At 48.1% G+C, this 25916-nt stretch overlaps 1 protein-coding gene across 1 annotated transcript in view; it reads right to left on the bottom strand.

The window, feature by feature from the left end:
• The window catches only part of LOC139259455 (uncharacterized), an 84598-nt gene extending 61029 nt beyond the window's left edge, over nt 1-23569 (bottom strand). The window contains exons 1-2 of the mRNA XM_070874927.1: nt 23400-23569; nt 12859-13625 (exon numbers count right to left, since the gene is read on the bottom strand). Coding sequence (XP_070731028.1) covers nt 12859-13625; nt 23400-23451 — 819 coding nt within the window. The 5' untranslated portion in view covers nt 23452-23569. The remainder of the gene's footprint in view (nt 1-12858; nt 13626-23399) is intronic.
• Nucleotides 23570-25916: the final 2347 nt, after the last annotated feature.

The following is a 25916-nucleotide window of genomic DNA, read 5'->3' on the forward strand; positions in this document are numbered from 1 at the left end:
GCGAAGCTGGACTTGACCTCGGCCTACATGACGCAGGAGCTGGAGGAATCATCGAAAGGCCTCACCTGCATCAACACGCATAAATGTCTCTTCATTTACAACAGATGCCCGTTTGGAATTCGATCGGCCACGGTGATATTCCAGAGGAACATGGAAAGCTTGCTGAAGTCGGTCCCACACACCATGGTCTTCCAGGACAACATCTTGGTTTCAGGTCGGGACACCGTCGAGCACCCGCAGAACCTGGAGGAGGTTCTTTGTCGGCTTAATCGTGTGGGGCTCAGGCTAAAACGCTCGAAGTGCGTTTTCCTGGCGCCTGAAGTGGAGTTCCTGGGGAGAAGAATCGCGGCGGACGGCATCAGGCCCACTGATTTGAAGACAGAGGCAATCAAAAACGCACCGAGACCACAGAACTTGACGGAGCTGCGGTCGTTTCTAGGACTCCTGAACTATTCTGGTATCTTCTTACCGGGTCTTAGCACATTGTTAGAACCCCTGCACTCTTTACTGCGTAAAGGAGATGGATGGGTATGGGGTGAAAGCCAAGAAAATGCCCTTGAGAAAGCTAGGAAGCTGTTATGTTCAAACAAATTGCTTGTGTAGTACGATACATGTAAACGTTTGATACTAGCATGTGATGCGTCGTCGTACGGGGTTGGGTGTGTATTGCAACAAGCTAATGAATTTTGGAAATTGCAACCTGCGCTTATGCATCCAGAAGTCTGTCTAAGGTCGAGAGGGCCTACAGTATGATCGAAAACAAGCGTTAGCGTTTGTTTACGGGAGTAAAGAAAATGCATCAATATCTGTTCGGGCTCAAATTTGAATTGGAAATCGACCATAAGCCACTTATAACCCTCTTTTCTGAAAGCAAAGGGATAAATACGAATGCATCAGCCCATATCCAGAGATGAGCGCTCAGGTTGTCCGCATCCGCCACAGGCCAGGCACAGAAAACTGCGCCGATGCTCTCAGTAGGCTGCCATTGCCCACCACCGGGGTGGAGATGGCACAGCCCGCAGATTTAGTTATGGTAATGGAAGCATTCGAGAGTGAGCAATCGCCTGCTGCCGCCCGACAGATTAAAGCCAGGACCCCTTACTGTCCTTAGTAAAAAACTGTGTGCGCCACGAGAGTTGGTCGAGTGTCCCGCTGGAGAGGCAGGAGGAAATAAAGCCGTGTCAGCGGTGCAAAGATGAAATGTCTATACAGGCAGACTGCCAACTATGGGGTAATCGGGTAGTGCTGCCAAAAAAGGGCAGGTACACTTTCATCAGTGATCTCCACAACACCCATCCGGGCATCGTAATGATGAAAGCGATAGCCAGATCCCACATATGGTGGCCCGGTATCGATGCAGACTTAGAGTCCTGCGTGCACAAATATAATACTTGTTCACAGTTAAGCAATGCACCCAGGGAGGTGCCACTAAGTTTATGGTCTTGGCCCTCCAAACCGTGGTCCAGGGTCCATGTCGACTATGCAGGCCCATTCTTGGGAAAAATGTTCTTAGTGGTTGTAGATGCGTACTCCAAATGGATTGAATGTGTGATAATGTCGGCAAGCATGTCCGCTGCCACTGATGAAAGCCTATGGGCCATGTTTGCCATGCATGGCCTGCCTGATGTCCTTGTAAGTGACAATGGGGCCGTGTTTTACCACTGTTGAGTTCAAGGAGTTCATGACCCGCAATGGAATCAAACATGTCACATCTGCCCCGTTTAAACCAGCGTCCAACGGTCAGGCAGAACGAGCAGTTCAAACAATCAAGCAAAGCTTGAAAAGGGTAACTGAAGGCTCACTTATCCCGCGTCCTGCTTAGTTACCGCACAAGACCCCACTCACTCACCAAGGTCCCTCCCGCTGAACTGCTCATGAAAAGGGCACTTAAGACAAGGCTCTCGTTAGTCCACCCTGATCTACACGAACAGGTAGAGAGCAGGCGGCTTCAACAGAATACATATCATGATCGCGCAAATGTGTCACGCAAAATTGAGATAAATGATCCTATATTTATGTTGAACTATATACAAGGTCCCAAGTGGCTTCCTGGCACTGTTTTGGCCAAAGAGGGGAGTAGGGTGTTTGTGGTCAAACTCTCAAATGGACTCAGCTGCAGGAAACACTTGGACCAAACCAAACTCAAATTTATGGACTATCCAGAACAACCCACAGTAGACTCCACCTTTTTCGACCCTCCAACACACACACAAGAGGCAACCGACCCAGTGGTTGACCACGAAGCAGAACCCATCACCCGCAGCAGCCCAGCAGGACTCACCACACCCAGCAGTGCAGCAAGGCCAGCTGCGCAGCCGCCCAGTGAGGGCCAAACCAACTCACCAAAACCAGCATTTGCACCGAGATGATCAACCAGGGAAAGGAAGGCTCCAGATCGACTCACATTGTAAATAGCTACACGATCGACTTTGAGAAGGAGTGTTGTTATATATGTAAACCTGTAAATACCATGTTTAACCATCAGAGGGCTTAACCCCTGGAGTCCCAAGGGATCCCACAATCCCTTGGGGCACCTGTATATAAGGAGGCCTCACACGCTGGAGAGGCACTCTGAGATCTGTAATAAAGGACTTCGGTCACACTTACTTTGAGCTTGCAGCATCGAGTCTGACTCTTTATTCAAGACTTAACGGTCTTCTTTTTGGAAGTTGCAGCCAGCGGGGACAGTTGAGCGCGGTGCTGTTCCAGCAGCGGCACGGCAAACTGAGGCCCGTGGTGTACTCGTCAAGAGTCCTCACGGATGTAGAACGGGGATATTCCAATTGTGAGAGGCAGCTCCTAGCCATGCATTGGGCAGTGAAGCACTCACAGCTCTTTACGGGATCGTCCCTGATCATTCGACTAACCCACCATACCCCCACTCAGATGTTATTAGATGGGAGAATGAACGACAGCACAGTGAGCAGTGCTCGCATTGTCCGGTGGACTTTATTGCTCTCACAAATGCAGCTGAGAGTGCAAGGCCTGAGCAAGCCCAAGTTGGCCGCCAACATGAGTTACCCAGAGATAGCCCACAAGTGTATGGTGGACGGGGTGTGGGATGTGGACGTAGGATTCCGGGCCGGGTTACACCCAACAGGCTGCGAGATCTACGTCAACGGGTCTAGTTCGGTAGTTAATGGGGAGCGTTTCACTGGGTGTGGGATTTGTGACCCTACACCTGGGATAGCAAGGGCCATTAAACTCCTGAGCACCCTGAACGCCCAGCATGCCGAACTGTCGGCAGTGGTGTATGTCGTTACCCATGCCAACGAGTTTCCGGCCCCATACACCATCTGCTCGGATTCCATGTGCAATTCGTGTACCAAATACTTGGCCATCTGGGCTCGTCGCGGTTTCACATCCGCAGACGGGAAGCCTTTAGCAACAGTACCATTGCTGAGAAAGGTCTTAGAGGCCACGGGGACCCCGGGATGTCATTACATCCATAAAATAAAGGCTCACTCTAAGAAAGAGCTCAGAGGAGAAGGCAACCAAAGGGCAAACGAGTTAGCAAAGGAGGGAGCCAGGGAAGCAGTTTTTTGGGATCAATATGGGTCCAGCCCAGTTGCAGTGATTCGGGACAAAGGGGGGACACCAGGAAGTGCAGGGGTAGCATTGGCCCCGGACTTAAGGCAAGTCCAGGCACAGGATCCCGTCCTCAAGGTCGTCCTGGAGCAGCTGGCTCAGGGTGAGAAGGTAGAAGGTCCGTTCGGGGTAGCGGGCATCATTGTAAAGGAGGGGATATTCTTTAAGGGGGATTGGTGGATAGTTCCCAAGGTGCACCAGAGGGAATTCCTCCACTTGGCCCACAGTGGCCCAGGAGCGGGACACCCAGGACCGGAGACGACCTGGCAAAGGGTAGAACAGGCAGGCTGATGGCCGCAACTGAGGGAGGATGTCTGCGATTTTTGCGCAGACTGTCTGGTGTCTGCGGCGAACAATCCCGATCCGTAATGTAGGAAGGTTCCCATGGGGCACACGAGAAGGGTAGAGGGACCATGGCAGTCCGCACAGGTCAATTACATCGGGCCATTGCCCACCGCAAAGCGGGGGTTTACAATTACTGTTTGGTCCTAGTTGACATGTTCCCCAAGTGGGTGGAAGCCTTCCCTTGCCGGTCAGCCACGGCATTGGCAACGGCAAGGATTTTGGTAAGGGAAGTGTTCTCCAGGTGGGGACTGCCACAGATCATGAAGTCCGGCCAAGGGAGCCACTTCACAGGGCAAGTCACGCAGGCCACCTTGAAGGTTCTGGGGATAGAGGGTAAATGGCATGTGGCTCACAACCCACAGTCATCGGGGGGTTGTGGAGTGATTTAATTGGACCATCAAAGAAAGGCTGCGGAAGGAAAAAGGGCCATCCCCGAAAAAGTGGGATGAGGGCCTGCCATTAGTTTTGATGGGGGTCTGAGCCAGCCTCTCCAGGAGCACAGGGTCCTCCCCGCATGAGCTCATGACCGGGAGGGTCATGCGCATGGCCACCCATGTTCTGGCACATGTTCTCACCGAAGGTCAAGTGAGAGAAGTAAACCGGAATAAGTTTAAGAATCTGTACGAGAGGTTGAAGTAGATTCGTTGGCAGACAGCCAGTAACATGGGGAAGCAGCACCAGAGTAATCGGTTGCTGCTCGAGCCCCAGAGAATGCACCAGTGGAAGGTAAGGGACCAGGTGATGGTCCAAAACTACACTCGCACAGGGACGTTTGAGCCACTGTATATGGGATCTTACTGTATAGTGGATAAGGCAAGCCCCAAGGTTTATGTGGTTAAACTTCCAAGTCGCACAAAGTGGTTCCATGTGAACCAGTGTCAGTTGTTTAACCCGGGGGAAAGGGTAAGGAAAGGAAAGAAAGACCAGAGCGCTGTAAACAGCATGGTGGACACGGGTCTTCCTCCCATAGTTTGGGACGATAAGGATCCCATGGTGGGGGCTGTAAGAAGGAGCAGCAGGATCCCACGGCCAAGGACTCTCTGGACGCCTCCTTACACGCCGACCAGGAGCCGTAAAAGGCCCAGGCAAGAGGCGCCCTAGCAGGGCCACCCGGCGGTACGGGTGGTATTGTACATAGTTTCCTATTAAAGTGTTTTGATTAGTTATAATGAAGCCAGACCTGTGGAGGTCGACCCTCTCACAGCAAGGTGCCTGTTAGTTTTGTTTTACATGAAGCTGAGGACGGAATGGAGACAGCCCTGAGACTGAGCCTGATTTGGATGTAGTCCAGAATGGGGCACAGCAGGAGGGGGGACGCAGAGTTGTCCTTCCTCTACGGCTGTACTAGGAGGGGAATGGACCCACCATGACGCAGAGGGGTAGGACAGGGGACACGGATGGGATGGCAGCCTACTTCCACGAGGGAAGATGGCCAGGGTGGCTGGAATCAAATTCGACGAGATACTCCAGCCATGTCGGGTTCACATACGGGGAGGCATCCATACTGTGTCCCAGACTGAAGGTCACAGCCACACGGGTTGGGGTGACCAAGGGCAAACATGCATACTTGAAGTGCAAGGGACGGTGGTGGTTGCTCAGGAAATTGAGTCAGGATACGGGGAACCAGACAGCGGACTGGGAGAAACAAGGGAACAATACATACCGACAGATTACGGGGACACAGGGGGGAGTGGAAGTGTGCTGGGACAAGTGGTGGAAGGAGGAACAGTGAATTTATATGTGTATGTGGGGGTCGGAACGGATCTGCCCAGCGAGTGTGTCGATTGCCTATTCGAGGCAATGGCAGGACGTCGTGGCTGGGATCAGATGGGATCGGAATATGTACTCCTGCGTGATCCCAGACCCTCCCAACACAATAAATGCCACTGAACTTGTAGCACACAAGAGGATGCCTCTGCCCACAGCCCCACTGGTGCAAACGACAGAAGTTAGGTATCCCGCCACCACACCAAGCCAAGGGAATGGTTTAGTGTTAGTCCCGACCGGGAAGGTTCTATTCCAGGGGATGCATTGCGCGGTTGCATCAGTCATTTTAAACTTAACCAGGGTACATCTGCCCGAGTGGTGTCAAAAAGAAAATGAGCAGCTGTATGAGGCCCTCATTAATGCTCCGCCAGTTCTTTGAACTCAGTTGCGGGGATGTGAGTCTGGAAAAGTTGTGCGACATGGGAGTGTACAATAACGTTAGTCCGGGGAGGCAGAGGCGAGGGGTACTCAATGATGTCACTACGATGTTTAGGGCGGGTACATCTCTCGTCAATAGTTACATTGGAACAGACAAACCGGAACACAAGAGAGGAAATTAAAGGGATAAATTCCCCACCCTAGTGGGACATTGGTTTGAATGTAGAAGTTCCTCCGTGGATCCGGATTTGCTCGCACACTCTTGCAAGTGTAGTTTCTCATTGTAATGTATTTGTTGCGGCTGTCTTGCAAAAGGCGAAGCAAGGCTCTCCGAAGTCAGTGGGAGGCCTTGGTTAAAGGTTGAACCTGAATGCTTTTCTCTGTAAATATGTTGTACGAAGGTATTCGTGTTGTATTTTAAAGGGATGTATTTGGGGTGTTTAACAGTAAAGTATATCAGGTTGGTTGGAGGCCATGATGTATTTTCACCAGCGGCCGTTTGATATTCCAGAAGGATTCTTGAAATATAGGGGCGACTGTAAGAATTCGGCAAAAACATACTATTAGACTTAAGTTTGGACATTGCTTGGACATATTTTCTATTACTGCAGAGGAGCAGAGCAACCTGTCTTGGGACAGGTCCAAACATGTTCCACAGGAATACACATCAGGTGGACAGGAATGAATCATAGAAACATAGAAATATAGAAAATAGGTGCAGGAGCAGGCCATTCAGTCCTTTAAGCCAGCACCAATATTCAATAAGATCATGACTGATCATGCAACTTCAGTACCCCACTCCTGCCTTCTCTCCATACCCCTTGATCCCGTTAGCCGTAAGGGTCACATCTAACTCCCTTTTGAATCTATCCAACGAACTGGCCTCAACAACTTTCTGTGATAGAAAATTCCACAGGTTCACAATTCTCTGAGTGAAGAAGTTTCTCCTCGTCTCGATCCTAAATGGCTTACCCATTATCCTTAGACTGTGACCCCTGGTTCTGGACTTCCCCAACATTGGGAACATTCTTCCTGCATCTAACCTGTCCAATCCCGTCAGAATTTTATATGTTTCTATGAGATCCTCTCTCATTCTTCTAAATTCCAGTGAATATAAGCCTAGTCGATCCAGTCTTTCTTCATATGTCAGTCCTGCCATCCCGGAAATCAGTCTGGTGAACCTTCGCTGCACTCCCTCAATAGCAAGAATGTCCTTCCTCAGATTAGGAGACCAAAACAGCACACAATACTCAAGGTGTGGTCTCAGCAAGGCCCTGTACAACTGCAGTAAGACCTCCCTGCTCCTATACTCAAATCCTCTCGCTATGAAGGCCAACATGCCATTTGCCTTCTTCACTGCCTGCTGTACCTGCATGCCTACTTTCAATGACTGATGTACCATGACACCCAGGTCTTATTGCACCTCCCCTTTTCCTAATCTGTCACCATTCAAATAATAATCTGCCTTCCTGTTTTTGCCACCAAAGTGGATAACCTCACACTTATTCACATGCATTTGCCCACTCCCCTAACCTGTCCAAGTCACTTTGCAGCCTCTTAGCATCCTCCTCACAGCTCAAACTGCCACCCAGTTTAGTGTCATCTGCAAACTTGATATTACATTCAATTCCTTCATCTAAATCATTAATATATATTGTAAATAGTTGGGGCCCCAGCAGTGAACCTTGCGGTACACCACTAGTCAAGGACCTGTTTATTCCCACTCTTTGCTTCCTGTCTGCCAACCAGTTCTCTATCCATGTCAATACATTATTCCCAATCCCATGCACCTTAATTTTTCACACCAATCTCTTGTGTGGGATCCTGTCAAAAACCTTTTGAAAGTCCAAATACACCACATCCACTGGTTCTCCCTATCCACTCTAGTTACATCCCCAAAACATTCTAGAAGATTTGTCAAACATGAATGGCTGAATCAATGGCTGAAATGGCAGAAATGGTTGCTGAACAGGTCCTTTGTCATGCAATCAGTGAGAGATCAACAAGGTTGGTCGGTGCTCAGGACACAAAGAAAGCTCTTCGATCACCCAGACTGGTTGGAGCCTTATCGAGGAAACAGCCAATGACAAAGGAACAGGCCGAAGACATGATTTTGCTCTTTCAGTTGCACTGCCTCAGGCAAAGAACAGAAGAAGCATTTTGCAGGTATAAGAGTGGCAGTTTGCAGCCATCTCTCTCTATCTCTCCCCTCTTCTATGCTTACTCGCTTCGTTCAACGCACAGGGACTGAGCATTCCATCTGGGACAGAGAGAAGAAACACCATCTACGAGCAAAGAGAGCCTCGCTATTTCAACTGGGAAGCTGACCTTGAGACTAGACTTGAATACCACAGATTGGTACAAAACCAGAAGATACGCCTCATCGGGAGAAGCAGCAAATAAGCCAGAGGGGTAATTGGTGAGCATTTATCCCAGCCCACACATTTTTAAGAACACCGAATAGTGTGAAAGGGTGTTGTGTGTCCCAACCAAGCCTTAGGGGTTTTAGTGGGGAGGTTTTTGCAAGGATCACAAGCGTACGCACAATTCTGTTGGACAAATTCGGTGGCGTATTTTTGAATCTGAGCAGGGTTATTTTAGACGTGGGTACTTTGCGTTAGGGGCCTGTTCAGATGCGCCAGGGTTGTGTGTTGTACTGCGCTTGTTTTACACCAGGGTGTGTTTTTACTGGGTGCAGGTGTGTGCTTTAACTTGAAAAAACACATTGTGACGGTTGAGACTGAAAGATCTGGCTGTAACTGTGTATTTCTGTTCACCACTGTAATTCTGGTGTCCAGAACTGATTCAAAACCACCAAGGGAAAAAGCACTTAAACTACCATATATTACATCAGCATCGGTGCCCTTGAAACTACCTCAGCTTGGTCCTCAGAATCCCATCACGATCAGCCCCAACACCAGCAGTACCAGGTACACCAACAGCACCAGCAACAACACCAGCCTTCTCCACAATCAACTGATGCTGCACAGGACACAGGTTATCAGCACCCAGCCACATTGCTGCCCATTAGGCCAGGGACTGCCTCACCTTAGCCAGATTTACTTCACTTGGCGCTGTACACCCTGACTGCCAAATGATGTACCAGGTTTGCATCACCCCACCGTTATGTCTCCCTAATATCCTCCTGACAGATGACCCACCTTAGGGTGCGGACAGATGGCCCACCCGAGGGTGCTGTCAGATGGCCCACCCTAGGGGGCTGACAGATGGGTTGGACATTCCCAGTTGAACAGAGAAATTAATACTGAAGACAGATAGCTTGTGTGTTGTTAGTTGGTATGATTGTCTTGGATGAAGATGAGTGTGAGGAGTGGCTGGTGAGATGTGGATGTGATAATGTAGATAGAGAGGGATAGGTGAAGCTGCAAGGTAAGTTGGTGTAAGTAAGGATGTGCAGGAGTAGGATAGGGAAGGCAGATTAATGGGGATGTGATGAGTGGCACAGCAGGGCGAGGCTAAGTGTGGCTTTGCAGTAAAATTTCGTGATCTAATGAGATCATTGAAAGGTTTGCGCCATTGCAGCCAGGTCCTCCTGATGACATCCCTGCTTGTGTCCTCCTGCGCAATGTGTAACCAGATTGTATTGCTTTCCTGGGGCGGTCACGTCCACCCATTGTGACTCCCTCCATAAGCATGGGTGCAGCCGTGCATCTTTGTGCAGTTCTTGTCAGTGTTTTCAGTACCTCAATGCTGTAGAACAATGACAGCACATCTGTCAAAATCAATGAGGACAGGGTCCCTTTAAGGAAACCATTTGATGATGCGCCATCAAGTGACGTCATAAGATATGCTTCCTTCAATTGGCTGGCAAACGCGCTGGACGGGATTAATGTAAAATCATTCTACATAACGGGCTGGATCCAGCAGTGAGGCTGTGACTTGCCGAGGTAGAGGAAATTGCGACCTTGGACTCTGACTCTTCCCCCTACACAAAACAAGGTTATCGGAATCCAATAAATAAGCATCTTGCTGATGTATGTGGGGAGATGGCCCACTCTAGGGGACTGACGGATGGCCCACTCTAGGGGACTGACGGATGGGTTAGACATAGCCAGTTAAACAGAGAAATGAATACTGCAGACTGATAGCTTGTTATAGCTCAGTGGTAGCACTTTCACCTGAGCCAGAAAGTTGTGGTTCAAGACCCACTCCTGCTACTTGAGCATATAATCCAAGCTGACACTCCAGTGCAGTACTGTTCAAGGTGCTGTCTTTCAGATGGGAGATTAAACCATCTGCCCTCTCAGGTTGACATGGATCCCACGACACCCTTCCCTCAAGCAATATCACCAAAGCTGATTATCTGTTCATTTATTTCACTGCTGTTTGCAAATTAGCTGCTGCGTTTCCTACTTTCCAACAGTGCCTACACTTCAAAAGTACTTCATTGGCTGTGTAATGCTTTGGGACATCATGAGGTCAGGAAAGATCTTTATAAATATGTTTCTTATAGATCATAGGAGTGGTAGGTGCTTTGGATAGAGAGATGGGAAACTGGGAGGGAAAACATAAATCTCACAGGTTAAATGACAACAAAAAGCAGAACAAGAATTACAATAGCTTACCATTAATCACCTTTCCCCAGCTACTGAGCAAATAACCAAAAGAATCATGGAGACACGCTGCTGAGTGGTGTGATTGCACAGTATAGAGCTCATCTCAATTCCCAGCATTCCCAGAGAGAGTGGGGAAAACCTGCTGCATATTTCTTCTTCATTCAATAATGCACAATGTACAAAAAATGGGACAACGTTCCAGTGTATGTAAAAGGGGCTGCAGCCTTTTGGGGACAGATATCGCTACTTCTGAATGATCTGAACTGTGACCTCATTTAGTGTTATGGTAATGATACCCAAATTATATTGATCTAGAAATGCAAATTCAATCAATGTCAATCAATTAACTTGCTGCACACTGGGCCTATCCGTCTAGGCAAGCACTTCCCTGGCTCACTGGGCCTATCCATCTAGACAAACACTTCCCCTGGGCTCACTGGGCCTATACATCTAGGCAAACACTTCCCCTGGGCTCACTGGGCCTATACATCTAGGCAAACACTTCCCCTGGGCTCACTGGGCCTATACATCTAGACAAACACTTCCCCTGGGCTCACTGGGCCTATACATCTAGGCAAACACTTCCCCTGGGCTCACTGGGCCTATCCATCTAGACAAACACTTCCCCTGGGCTCACTGGGCCTATACATCTAGACAAACACTTCCCCTGGGCTCACTGGGCCTATCCATCTAGACAAACACTTCCCCTGGGCTCACTGGGCCTATACATCTAGACAAACACTTCCCCTGGGCTCACTGGGCCTATACATCTAGACAAACACTTCCCCTGGGCTCACTGGGCCTATACATCTAGGCAAACACTTCCCCTGGGCTCACTGGGCCTATCCATCTAGACAAACACTTCCCTGGCTCACTGGGTCTATCCGTATAGGCAAACATTTCCATAGTATCTAGGGGAAAATCAGGACACCTCAGTGTAGGAATTCCTCTCCGACAGTCGTGCTAAGTGGGGGTTACCACTTCGGCCGCCTCGTATATGTCCCGTCTGATATTCAGTTGCACTGTTTTTAAAATTTGATGTTACCAAATTGCTGCTTCCTGATTTCCCAACCCTCTCTGCTTAAACCAATTAGCTTCAAAGCTCTCATTCCCTATGGAACTTCCCAAAGCTCTAATTATAAGAACATAAGAACATAAGAAATAGAAGCAGGAGTAGGCTATTTGGCCCCTCGAGCCTGCTCTGCCATTCAATAAAATCATGGCTGATCTGATCATCAACCTCAACTCCACTTTCCTCTCTGTTCCCCATAACCCTTGACTCCCCTACAGTTCAAAAATCAGTCTATCTCCGCCTTGAATATATTCGAAGACTCAGCCTCCACAGCTCTCTGGGGTAGAGAATTCCAAACACTCACAACCTTATGAGAGAAGAAATTCCTCCTCATTTCCATCTTAAATGCGACCCTTATTTCCTCTGGAACTTCCCAAAGCTCTCGTTCCCTATGGAACTTCCCACAACTCTCGTTCCCTATCGAACGTCCCACAACTTTCGTTCCCCAATGAACTTCCCAAAGCTCCCATTCCCTATGGAACTTCCCAAAGCTCTCGTTCCCTATGGAATTTCCCAAAGCTCTCATTCTCTATGGAACTTCCCACAACTCTCGTTCCCTACGAAACTTCCCAAAGCTCTCATTCCCTATGGAACTTCCCACAACTCTCGTTCCCCATGGAACGTCCCACAACTCTCATTCCCTAATGAACTTCCCAAAGCTCCCATTCCCTATGGAACTTCCCAAAGCTCTCGTTCCCTATGGAATTTCCCAAAGCTCTCATTCTCTATGGAACTTCCCACAACTCTCATTCCCTATGGAACTTCCCAAAGCTCTCATTCCCTATGGAACTTCCCACAACTCTCGTTCCCTATGGAACTTCCCAAAGCTCTCGTTCCCTATGGAACTTCCCACAACTCTCGTTCATATGGAACTTCCCAAAGCTCTCGTTCCCTATGGAACTTCCCACAACTCTCGTTCCCTACGGAACTTTCCAAAGCTCTCATTCCCTATGGAACTTCACAAAGCTCTCATTCCCTATGGAACTTCCCACAACTCACGTTCCTTATGGAACTTCCCACAACTCGCGTTCCTTATGGAACTTCCCACAACTCTGTTCAGTCACTACTGAAATTAATTATAGTGAACCTTGGGACAAGCTGTAAATGATAAATGATTTAACATTCTCTTACCTCACTTAATCTGCAGCACTTCTCCATGTATTTGTCAAGGCTATCACTTGATGGTTGCCTTTTCAATGACTCTTGATCTAACCGAGCTGCATCTGCATGCTTCACTGCATCATTTGAACCTGGCAGAGAATTGGTATCAGCAATGACTATTTCAACAAGTGATATATGTCTGGGATGTGCCACTCCATCAGTTAAAATTGTAGGACGGTGACTGAAGTGGTTGCTTAACCTATTGGTCTTTTTCCAATCCACAGAGGCTGTGTACAGTTTCTTGGCTTTTACTGTGGCCTGTTGCTGCTCCTCAGCTTTTTGATCTTCTTTTATACACTTCTCAGAATTGGGACCGTGCCCTGGGAAAGGCGAATGTTGAATTGCAGGAGATGAGGATATGATGCTCAGAGCCATCCCTGAGTCACAAGATGATTCCCTTCGATGTACGACAAAACTCTGCTCGGACCCTGAAGGTGTAGTGGGAGAGTTTGCGCCACTTGGGAGTTCAACGCCAGAATCCTCGGATTCGGATTTATACAGTTTCAGGAGTGTACCGTTTGAAGGCCCCGTTACTGCAGCAAACTCTGAGAATGGGCTCTGGAATCCAGATGTTGTTAGTTCAGTGTGACTACTGGTTTTCTGCCTTGGGATGTTCTCAGGATCGCCGGTCTTGGCTAGCGCTGGATATGACAGGATGCCTTCACACTGGGAGCCATTTTTCAGAAGGGTTACTTTGGTCAGCACCACTTTCCTCTTGGATGATTCCTGTCTCACCACTGTAAACACAAAAGCACATGTGACCCAGTTCAGAGTTACTCTGGCAGCATAAGTTAAATGTTGAGATTCTGCAGTCAAACTAAATGCCAGCTTCCACCATTCAGCCTCAAGCAGCTAAGGCCTGGTCCTCATGGTTGTCACATAATCAGAATTAGGGCCAAAAGGGGATCTTAAATAATTTTAAGTTGGAGATTTATGACAAACATCTAATTTAATTGTGAGCTTGGAAAAGGCACATACGTGTTCAATCTATACACTCAGTCCTACAAGAGACATCACCATAACATATCAGACCAGCTAATGACACTGGGAAGATCTGCAGTGTGCAAATGAGAAGAAATGTTTATCAGTATCATTCCTCCACAGAGTCCATGCCGCCCCCAATTATCCTGAAAAACTCTTTCAGCAGCTCTGTGAATACAGCATTCATTTGGCTGAATTGCTGGCTTCACTCCTCCCTCCTCCCCATGCTCCAAGGTTTCGATAAAGCAATTCTCTTGTCTGAATATTCCAGAAGATGGTTTACAATTGGTAGGTCAGTCAGCATTTGCGGAGAGAGCAGATTAGCTCATGTTTCAGGTCTGAAGACTTTGACAAGCTATTTTAACAAACGGTTAAATGTTAAGGTCTCTGTTCTCTCCACAGATGCTGACTGACCTGCTGCCTTGGGTTGCCAACTCTTGCTGGCCGTATTCCTGGTGGTTTCATTAGGACCTCCAGCTTCCGCCCACCCCGCCCAGTCAAACAACCTTTTCCTCCAAATCCAATACTTCTAGCACTAATAAATTAAAGTTTGCAAATAAAATTAAAACTCTTTGAGCTAAATTTTCAGCTTTTGAGATTTCGGGGTGATAATGGCAACGGGGTTAGTCCTGATACTGCCTGGAAAAAGTTTGCGCCCTCATCTGCAAAATTCGGCAAAAATTGAGGTTCCATGATCGGGCGTTACACAAGGAAGTTTTTGTGCCCCAACTGAAAATCGCGACGTTAAAAAAGTTTTGTTGATTTAAGGGACTTCATTGTTGTTCAGTGTTCTACAATTGTGTGGTTTTCTTTTGGTAGGGGGAGCTTTTGTTACTTTGTTGCAGTAACATTTATGATTCATCCTTTGCCATTGGTGTCGTGTGTATCATTCCAAAATTCACCGGAGATGTGCCTTTATGGGAGCACATAGCGTGTCCAATCTTCGCTCCATTTAGAAAAACCGGTCCATTACGAACTGGCGATGTGCGACTCTAGGTCCAGCAGCATCTCCACGCTGCCTCTCCCGTAGATGAGGTGGCTCTCCAATGCGGGCCTCACCAGGCTCCTCTTCATCGACCTCCTCCTCCTGAGGTGGGCCTGCAATCCCCACCAGCAAAGTCTGGCCCCTCATGATAACCAAGTTGTGCAACATGCAGCAATGAATTCCGATACCTGTTGAGGGGAATATTGAAGACTGCCTCCAGAGCAATCCAAGCATCGGTCTGCCTGTAGGAGATGGCATATCTCTGTCAGCACTTCTCAGAGAGTTGGAGGTCTGAGCGTTGGTGCCTGTAAACCCGTGGGGGGTAAAACCGCCTCCCCAGATGTCTTCGACCTCTCCTCGTCCGTGGGCTAACATGGTCAAGAGCCCTTCTTCTAGCTTGACGCCGCCTGGTAATAGCAAGCAGCATGATACGCTGGCGAGCTAGTAATGCCGCTATTCAATTCTCTCACTGACATTGTAAGGACAGTGTAATGGCAGATAAAACTGCTGCTTTCAAGTCTGAGATTGACGCAGCATGCCGTACGCAACCATTGCAGTCAATGTGACCTGCGATGTAGGATCCTCATCCCTCCATTTAAATACACTGCCAATACCACCTGCTGGACCCTGGAAATGCCTGTTTTTTTCAGACGTTTCCTGGGGCAGGCATTTAAAGAGGTATTTTTTTTAATGCCCCTGTGATTTTTCTCCCAGGTTTGTTTGCAGCAGTGTTCAGGAGATTAATCATCAATTCATCGAGACTCCGGGATAATCCTGCAGGGTTGACAGCCCTAATGCTGAGTGCTTCCAGCTTTTCCTGTTTTTGTTTCAGATTTCCAGTTTCAGCACTTGTTTTTGCTTTTTGTTCTACAATAGTCCCCAGCACCCTGAGCTAAGGAATAGAGACAGAAAATTCAGCCAACGACCCTGCTCCTGACAACTTTCCCACAACTGGCACAGATGAGAGGGCCTAAATGGCCTCCTTCTAGGCTATAGTGTCTGCGTTTCAACTTCTCATGGAAAGTGTGAAGATTTGGACATTTAGCGCCATCAGGACTGGGCTGGCTCTTCCATGTTGAACATGGTTCACACATGCACAATGGCTACTCAGGTGAGCAGCAGGTGCCAATGGCGCTGTGGCCCAATGTGACGAGGCATTTTGAGCAGAGAGGGTGACAAGGAAATCTGATGCCAGAGAAATGATGAACTATGTCGATGTTACAATGTAGGCTACTTTATAGGGATATTGCCCGTGTACAGATTTCAGAGCTTTGACTTTTGTAAAACAATCACAAGCATCTGGCTAAACTGCCTATCTATTGGAGGCAGGGGTCCTGATGGTCACTGATTAGTACAGGCAAATGGCAATTCAGACTTCATATTATTCTTGCACACTTAAAACAATCACGCTTACATTGCATGGAGTGCTTACATGCTTAAAAAAGACACGCACACTGTGTGGAGTTCTTACACACATGCACACACGCACTCAGAGCGTGGCTTTCTAACAAACTTAAGGAGACAAACACATTGCGTGGATCTCTTACACATTTGAAGATGCACCCACTGTGTGTATTTAGGAAGATAGAAACAAGAGTAGGCCAGTCAGCCCCTCGAGTCTGTTGGCTCATGCTTATTCATTCCATTTACCTACCTTTAATCCAAATCCCTTGATATCCTGATCTAAGATTATCTCCCAATCTTCTAAACTCAAGGGAATGCAAGCTAAATGTATGCAACCCATTCGCATAATTTAACTATTTAAGCACTGGTTTCATTCTGGTGAATCTGTGCTGCAAGGCCCATATATCCTTCCTCAAGTTCAGTCGGCAAAACTGAATACGGTTCTGCAGGTGAGGTTTGAACAAGGCTCTGTACAACTGATGCACACTTCTTCACTTCCAACCCTCTTGAGATAAAGGCCAACATTTCATTTGCCTTTTTGATTACTTTTTGTACCAGTCCACTAGCTTTAGTGATTTAAGGACACCTAAATCCCTTCTTCCTCTTCAGCTCCTCGGCCGAAATTTTGCTGAGAGGACGGGATCGGAGGTGGGCCAGCTGTCAAAATAGAAATGATTGACTGCGGGTCGGGAGCCCGCTGTCAATCTGCCTCCACGCTAGTCTCCCATGTGTCAGGCCTGTCAACGCTGAACAGACCCAACACCAAGCAGCAGGGGAGGCAATTTAGATCATTAAGAGGTAGTGAAAAGCCAATTAAACAGCATTTTGCCCTGTACTTACTATTTATCCAGCTTTTTCAGGAGGTTCACAGTGCTCGGGGATCACATTAGGTAAGTAGGTCAGGTGTTCCATCAGTATCCATTCTTCTGAATAGTTGACAGCTGAAAATGTGGTATAAAAGCTACCATTTCACAGCTGTTCACTCTGCAATCTCAGAAGCTGGAGCCTTCAGGATTTGGAAGACACATTTGAGTTTCATGCAGGTCGGAAGTGTTTGGAGTAAATTCTCTATCCACTGTCACTTCCTTGGAACAACGTCTCTCACCATTGACAGATCGCTTCTTCCATTTCAACCTCACCTGCCATTTATTCCATCAGCATCGGTACCCTTGAAAACATCTCACCTCTGTCCTCAGAATCCCACCACAATCAGCCCCAATACCAATATCACCAGGCACATCAACATCACCAGCTACACCAGCAGCACCAGGCACACCAGCAGCACCAGGCACACCAGCAGCATCAACAACACCAACCCTTCTCCACAATCAACTGATGCTGCACAAGACACAGGGCATCAGCACCTGACCACATTGCTGTCAGGGAGGTCAGGGATGGCCTCACCCTGGCCAGATTTACTTCACTTGATGCTGTACACCCTGGCACTACCCCACACCAGCATCACTGCAATGCCCAAGCCATTCCTTTCAATTGAATTGTCATGTCTCACCATTCATTGCAAGTCACTTAGCCACTTTCAAAGGTGTATACAGATCTGTCCAAGAAGGCAAAGTATTGAACATAAAGATTTCAATGTTTGACACCACATGAACTGAAACTTTACATGAACATTGGTGATAACACCCAAGTGCCTGCTGTTGTGTGTTGTTAGTTGGTATGATTGGACCAGGATGATGGTGAGTGTGAAGGGTGGCTAATGAGATGGGGATGTGATAATATAGATAGAGAGGGATGAGTGGAGGTGCAAGGTCAGTTGGTGTGAGTAAGAATGTGCAGGAGTAGGGTAGGGAAGGCAGAATGATTGGGGATGTGATGAGTGGCACAGCAGGGTGAGGTTGAGTATGGCTTTGCAGTAATGTTTCGTGATCTACTGAGATCATTGAAAGGTTTGTGCCACTGCAGCTAAGTCTGCTTCACAACGTCCCTGTTTGTGTCCTCCTGTGCAATGTGCACCAGGCTGCGTTGGTCTCCTGGGGAAATCTCTTCCTCCCATTGGAAGGGAAGAGCACATCTCTGCGTGCTGCAGGCATATGGAGGAAGTCATGGGGGAACCTGGGTACAGCTGTGCATTTTTGTGCAGCGCTTGTCCATGTTTGCAGCATCTCAATGCTGTAGAACACTGACAGAACAACTGTCAAAATCAATGAGGACACGGTCCCTTTAAGGAAACCGGCTGACGGCGCATCATTAAACAACGTATTCAGACCCACTTCCTTTTAATTAGCCAGGATCCTCGCTGCGCGGGCTTAACAAGCCCAGTCAAGTTAAAGTCACTTGTAGAGAGCGGGATGGAACTGGCAGCAGGCAGGCGCCTCACTACAGACCCCAGCCACCTTGCTCCCGACACGATAGGCAAAATTGCGGTCCTGGTCTCTCATCACTAAGAAAATAATCAGATTTGTCTTTCTTGAATCCAAAGTGACTCACATTGAACTCCATTTTCCAGTTTTGCCACTCACTTAATCTGTCTATTTCCCTCAATAACTTTTTACTCCCATCTACATTATTTATTGTGCCTCCTAACTTGGTGTCAACTGCAAACTTAGATAAACGACTCTCTGTTCATTGACCCAAGTCATTGATATTTATGGTGAAAAGCTGAGACTCCAATACAGATTCCTGGGAACACCATTTATCACTTCTGGCCAATCAGAGAACGTTCCCTTTATCCCTATTGGGTCTCCAATCATTCAATCAATTTCCAACCAACGTCACAAGGTTCACTCCAATTCCGTGCATTTTTATTTTTGATAATAATCTATTGTATGGAACCTTATCGAATTCTTACACACTTAAGGACACACACAGTGTAGTGTGTATTCCTGTTAAACCAGTTCTTGTCACGGTACAATAAAGCTTTCTTTCAAAGAACCAGAAATAAAATTCACCCTAAATAAGCTCTGAATAATGAGGAGATTGAATATTTTTCCAGGATTTTGATAGTGCTGTAATTTGTTGTAAAATCTTTGTAAAAAGGGGAACTGTACTCACAACTGACAAGTGATCTGTTGTGTAATTTTATTTTATGTAAAAAGGTGTGGGGAGCGAACAGGAAATTAAAACTGTGTGAAATCAACCCCTGAAACGTTCACCTCTGAAACCCTCCCAATCAGAAACATCTGAGCTGTTGATCAAGCCATGGGAGTTTGAAAGTATGACAGACAGCGAGGTCAGCTCCCAGCTCGAGCGCACTGACCTGATCTGCAACTTCCATCCCCAGCTGTCCTCCTTCTGGAATCCATGATTCCTCAGGTCCCAGTGCAGTACTGTGTGCCAATTTTAAAATCCCTGTCCCACCAGCAGATCAGCCCCTTCTGCTGGTAGGAAGGCTCAAAAGGCGGACCAGATAAGATTGAGAAGTGGGCCAGCGATTGGACAGTCCATGGCTATAACATGCTCACAATCTGATCTCCACACCGAGTACTGTAAACTAGATGTTAATGCTGATCAATGCAACAGCAATGCTTTTAATACCAACAAGACCCCAATGCTGCAAATAGCAAACATCTGCTCCGGAAGTGTGACCAACTACCTTCTGGGTTACAACACTTCAGGGTCAGAAATCTCCCTGATAATATTTTGCTGTACAGAACCCACAGAAGGATCACGGGGAGCCATGTGCTGGAAACTGAGGAGAACCTCACATTGGGCCCAAGTTTCCACATGATTTGCGCCTGATTTTTAGGAGCAACTGGTGGAGAACGGACTATCTTAGAAATCGCAATTCTCCACATTTTTTTTTCTGCAGTTCTAGTCAGGTAGAACAGTTCTACTTTGGAACAGAATTTTTTCTTCAAAAGGGGGCGTGTCCGGCCACTGATGCCTGATTTGAAAGTTTCCACAGTGAAAACGTACTCCAAACTAAAGTAGAATGGAGCAAGTGAAGATTTTTGTAGAACTGAAAAAACCTGTTCTACACATTAAAAAATCAGGCGCAGGTTACAAATTAGGCGTCCAGAACGAGGTGAGGGGGGAGGGGGGGGGGGGGGAAGTCATTAAATTCTATAATAAATCCTTATTTATAATTATACAAATATTATACAAATAAATCCAACCTGAATAAACATTTATAAGCAAAGAAAAGATTAAATAAACCATCTTCCTACCTGTGTGAAAGTGCTTCAGGCAGGCCTTTCGGGACCGAAGGCTGAACGGGCCGGCCCGAGACTTCGGGCAGGGCCCGTCCCCAGCACCAGATTTACAGGTAGGTGGCGTTGGGTTGGGTCGGGTCGGGTCGGGTAGGTTCGGGGCGGGGGGAGAGAGAGAGAGGGGGGGGAGGGAGAGAGAGAGAAAGAGAGAGAGAGGGGGGGGGGGAGAGAGAGAGAGAGGGGGGAGAGAGAGAGAGAGGGGGGGAGAGAGAGAGAGAGGAGGGGAGGGAGAGAGAGGGGGGGAGGGAGCGAGAGAGGGAGAGAGAGGGGTGGGGGAGGTCAGGTCGGATCCAGTCCGGGAGCGGGAGTCAGGTTGGGTCTAGTGGGGGGGGTGGGGGGGTCGGGTCGGGAGCGCAGGTCGGGTCGGGGGGCAGGAGCGCGGGTCAGGTTGGGTCCAGTCGGGGGGGCGGGGAGTGGGAACAGGAGCGCGGGTCAGGTTGGGTCCAGTCGGGGGGGCGGGGAGTGGGAACAGGAGCGCGGGTCAGGTTGGGTCCAGTCGGGGAGGCGGGGAGTGGGAACAGGAGCACGGGTCGGGTTGGGTCCAGCCGGGGGGGGGGGGGTGGGGGCGGAGTGGGAACAGGAGCGCGGGTCGGGTCGGGTCCAGTCGGGGAGGCGGGGAGCGGGAACAGGAGCGCGGGTCGGGTTGGGTCCAGCCGGGGGGGGGGGGGGGGTGGGGGCGGAGTGGGAACAGGAGCGCGGGTCAGGTCGGGTCAGTCGGGGGGGCGGGGAGCGGGTGTCGGGTCTGGTCCGGAGGCAGGGGGGAGCGGGTGTCGGGTCTGGTTCGGAGGCAGTGGGGGAAGCAGGAGCTGGCCGTGGGAGGAGCCTTATTCACGCAGCCCCAGTGAGGCCATTCAGCCAGGGCTAGGGGGCTGCGTGCTTCGGGCCCCTCCCACACAGTTCGGCGCCTGGAGCTACTGCACTTGCGTGCCCACTGTAGCGCGCATGTGCAGAGGTCCCGGCACTGTTTTCAGCGCAGGGACCTGGCTCCGCCCCCCCACAGCTCGTGCTGGCTGCGCCGAGGGCCAGAGGACCTGCAGGTAGGTGGAGAATACCGAGGATTTTTTTAGACGCACTTTGTGGTGCGAGAAACGGGCGTCCAGGTCGGGACTGCGCCGTTCTAGGCGCGTGTGGAAACTTGGGCCCATTGAAAGACAAGTGTGAATACAATAAAAGCACACTTGAATTCCACACGTACATAGTGTCCAAAAATGGCACATCAACAGATTGAGAAAACATTCGGCCACAGAGAGATTACAAGTGCTTCTTGCAACCTAAGTGAAATCAGGCTACGAGAAATGGCTAACCACTGTGACAGATTCATGCCAAACTTTGCAACTAATCACAGAACTGGCACAGGTTTTTCTTTGAAAATGACCTACATACAAAAACAAAATACAGATGTTGGGAATCTGAAATGAAAACAGAAAATTCTGGAAATACTAAGCAGGTCAGGCAACATCTGTGGAAAGAGAAACAGAGTGACAAGAGATCATCGACCTGAAACGTTAACTTTGTTTCTCTCTCTACAAACTCTCAAGATCATTGGATCCCAAGCGATAATGTTTGATCAATGTCATCGGCTCTATGGCTACTGTTGCACACTGGGGACATTTGGTCACAAGGAATTGATGAAAACTGGACACAGTGTTCTAACTGCAGCTTATCCAATGACCTATATAGATGCAGCAATATCTCTCTGCTTTTGTACTCAGTGTCCCTATGTATAAAACCCAGGATCTCACATTCTTGACAGCTTTATCAACGTGTTCCTCCTTTTTTAAGAATTTGTGTATCTGAACCCTTGAGTCTCTCTGCTCCTCGACTCTCTTCAGTTTCACCATTTAGTATTTACTCAGGAACAGAAACAGGCCATTCCGCCCAACAGTCCATGCTTCACTCGAGCCTCCTCCCGTCTTTCCTCATCTCACCCTATCAGCATGACCCTCTATTCCCTTCTCCCTCATATGCTTATCTAACCTACCCTTAAATGCATCTATACTATTTGTTTTAACCACTCCCTGTGGCAGTGAGTTCCACATTCTCACCATTCTTTGGGTAAAGAAGGTTATTATGAATTCCCTATTAGATTTCTTGGTGACTATCTTATATTGATGGCCTCTAGTTATGCTCTTCCCCACAAGTGGAAACTCTCTCTATATCCATTCGATCAAAACCTTTCATGATTTTAAAGGCCTCAATTAGGTCATTCGTCAGCCTTTTTTTTTCAAGAGAAAAGAAACCCAGCCTGTTCATCCTTTCCTGATATGTACTCCCTCGCATTTCTGGTATCATCCTTGTAAATCTTTGCATCCTCTCCAGTGCCTCTAAATCCTTTTTATAATATGGCGACCAGAATTCCACACAGGACTCCAAATGTGATCTAACCAAGGTTCGATAGAAGTTTAGCATAACTTCACTATTTTTCAATTCGATCCCGCCACAAATAAATCCCAGTCACTGGTTTGCTTTGTTAACCTGTGTCATAACTTTTAGTCATTGTACTCCGAGATCGCTTGCATTTTTACTCTGAGATCACTTTGCTTCTCGACCCCATTTAGATTCTTATTTTCCAATTAATATATGACCTCCTTCCCTTATTCACCAGTGACATCAGGTGCAGAATTGGAGGCAGGGGGGCATAATAATATGTTGAGTGCAGGCTTTTTGTTCCTGGAATCCCGGCTGGCTGATACATTCGAAAGGTACAGGGCTCTCAGCTTTACGCCGTGCTCAGCAGCCAGGGCAGGGCTGGTAGACTCATTTACAAGCAGAGTTAAATCAGAGGTCAACGCTGCACTAACCCAGGTCCTCTTACCCAGAATTTTACAGGATAGAGGGAAGGGGAAGCCCAACAGCTGGACGTAGCCACTTTAAAAGGCTTTTCAGTGCAACCCAGTTTAACAACAGATTGGATAGGTTACAGTCAGTTACACTAACAATCCCACTACATGCGAGTCTCTTCCAATCCCTACCTTTTTTCCAGGGGCATCCTATTCCGAAGATGCTATTTTTCCCAAACATCATCACTCAGGGAGCTGTTTAAAATGAGTATCCTGCTGATCTGCTTCAGATTCCCGCTCTCCCCTTGCACACAGCCATGTCTGCTGGCAATATCCTTGGACTGTAAAAAGGGATATATTCCAATCACTCTATGGCTGGATTAAGCTGGTAAGGAAGGAAGGAACCTGGGTGTGAGCAAAGCTGGGTCACTGGCTGCACTTCCGACAGCCCAAGGCAGACATCCAGCAATCACTTTCTGAAGGGAACAGCTCCCTTCCTGATAAAGCGAGGGGGTGGGGAGGGGAGAGCACGTACCTCAGCTAATCAGCACAGCACTCAAACCCACAACAGGACTGGGGAGGCCTCAGCAGCCACTCACAGCCATGCCTTGGATAGGCAGCTGAAAGCTGAAGGTGGTCATTTAACAAAGTCTGAAATAAATAAAAACACTCCTCTTTTTTTCATTGTGGCAAATCTCTCCACTAAAAGGAAGGTGTTTGAAAGCTGCTTTTCTGGGTTGCAGGTCACATCCGAATCCCTTTTTCTTATTTTTAGCTTTTCTCCACAAGCAGGTGCAGTGAGAAACAGTCGTGGAATTGTCCCACTCAAGCCCCTGTATACTCTCTGCAGCTTTTTGGCAGGCACTAAAAGCCCCTTGTTGCACCTTTTAGTATTTCAGTTAATGACTAACTTCTCAACCATGGCACTGTCCCCAGTGAGCATGCAGCAAGTACTGAGAGAGTCGGCAAGGAATGCACTTCCGTCAGCCTGAGGAGGCTGGCGGCTGGTATGTGATGGTAGTTAAATATTTCCTCAAATGCTTTTATGACAATCTTGTGCAAGGACTGGATTGTGAAGTCAGCTCTTTCAAATAGTTATTCTGCAAAAGTCAGCTTTAGTTGCTGACCCGACTGCTTATGTTGTCCTACAGTCCGTCTCCACAACTCCAGGGCTTGGCAATGGCTAAGCTTCAGGAGTTCTAATTTTACACTTCTTTACAATATCAGGATGCACTGGCTCCCCAGACACTGTTTTATTTGTGGGCACCAACTAAGGATGTCAATTCTGGCTGAACATATTCCTAGAGGATTCATGACAAGGCCTCACATCTTCAACAGACTTGTCCAGTCAAACAGCCAGTTAGTCCACATCTCCAATAATGTTATAACAAATAAACATATTGTGTTCAAAGAATATCAAAACAACACACATTTGTTTATGTCCCATGATGTTTTTGCTCCTGGATTAATTACAGCAGTGTCCCAGAGATTAATCTTTAATTCCTGGAGATTCCAGGACAATCCAGGAGGGTTGGCAACTCTAGCACGAGCAATTCCAGCACTGTTTTGCATTGCTCTAATGTTGCATATGGGTTCCACTGATGCTGGCCAAACTCCAGTAGAGCTTCTTCCAGCACTGGCCACCCACCACTGACACTGGCTGCCTTCTAGAACATATGCTGCTGGAGCTGACCGGCCGCTGGTGTGGCTTTAACAGGGAATAGCATATATACATGAAAAGCAAAATGCCACAGGGTTATGGGGAAAGAGTAGGGGAGTGGGACTAATTGATAGCTCTTTCAAAAAGCCGGCACGGGCACGATGGATTGAATGGCCTTCTTCCGTGCTACCTGATTCTATGAACTGGTTCTAACAACTCACTTGCACAGGTTCCATTGGCACTGGCTGCTCTCTGGTACAGGATCCACTGGCACTGGCTGCTCTCTGGTACAGGATCCACTTGAACTGTCTGCTCTCTGGTACAGGATCCACTGACACTGGCTACTCTCTGGTACAGGATCCACTGGCACTGGGTGATCTCTAGTACAGGATCCATTGGCACTGGCTGCTCTCTGGTACAGGTTCCACTGGCACTGGCTGGTGCAGGATCCACTGGCACTGGTTGCTGTCTGGTACAGGATCCACTGGCACTGACTACTCTCTGGTACAGGATCCACTGGCATTGGCTACCCTCTGGTATAGATTCCACAGGCACTGGTTTATCTCTGGTATGGGTTACACTGGCACTGGTTTTTCTCTGGTATGGTTTACACTGGTTCTGCCTGCCCTCTGCTACCAGTTACACTGGTTATGGATGTTCCCTTTAGCTCCTCACCTCAGTGTCTATGTTTCATGTGTGAGTCTTGGCAGTGGATGTTGGCAGCTTACTAATTTGTGATGCGCTTCACAGGTAAGCCTGCTTCTGTCTTCTACTTACAGTATGTACTCCCCAGCAGGTATGTATAGTGATCAGGATCAGGAACCCTGGCTGATCATTGTTTCCCTCTCCCTAATTTCACTTACACCAATTGTGCCTCCTCAGTCAAGAATGACTCACTCAACCCACACTATGGATTACACCTTGGACATTCCTGATCTGCAAACCTCAGTCCCACATGGTGCAGACCTCAGTCTCACACTGAGATGTGTTAAATGAGTGCACACACCCAGACACAGCCTGAGGACCACTGGCTGTTCTTCACCAGTAGA

Source organism: Pristiophorus japonicus, chromosome 3 (genome assembly GCF_044704955.1).
Source record: "Pristiophorus japonicus isolate sPriJap1 chromosome 3, sPriJap1.hap1, whole genome shotgun sequence".
Lineage (NCBI taxonomy): Eukaryota > Metazoa > Chordata > Chondrichthyes > Pristiophoridae > Pristiophorus > Pristiophorus japonicus.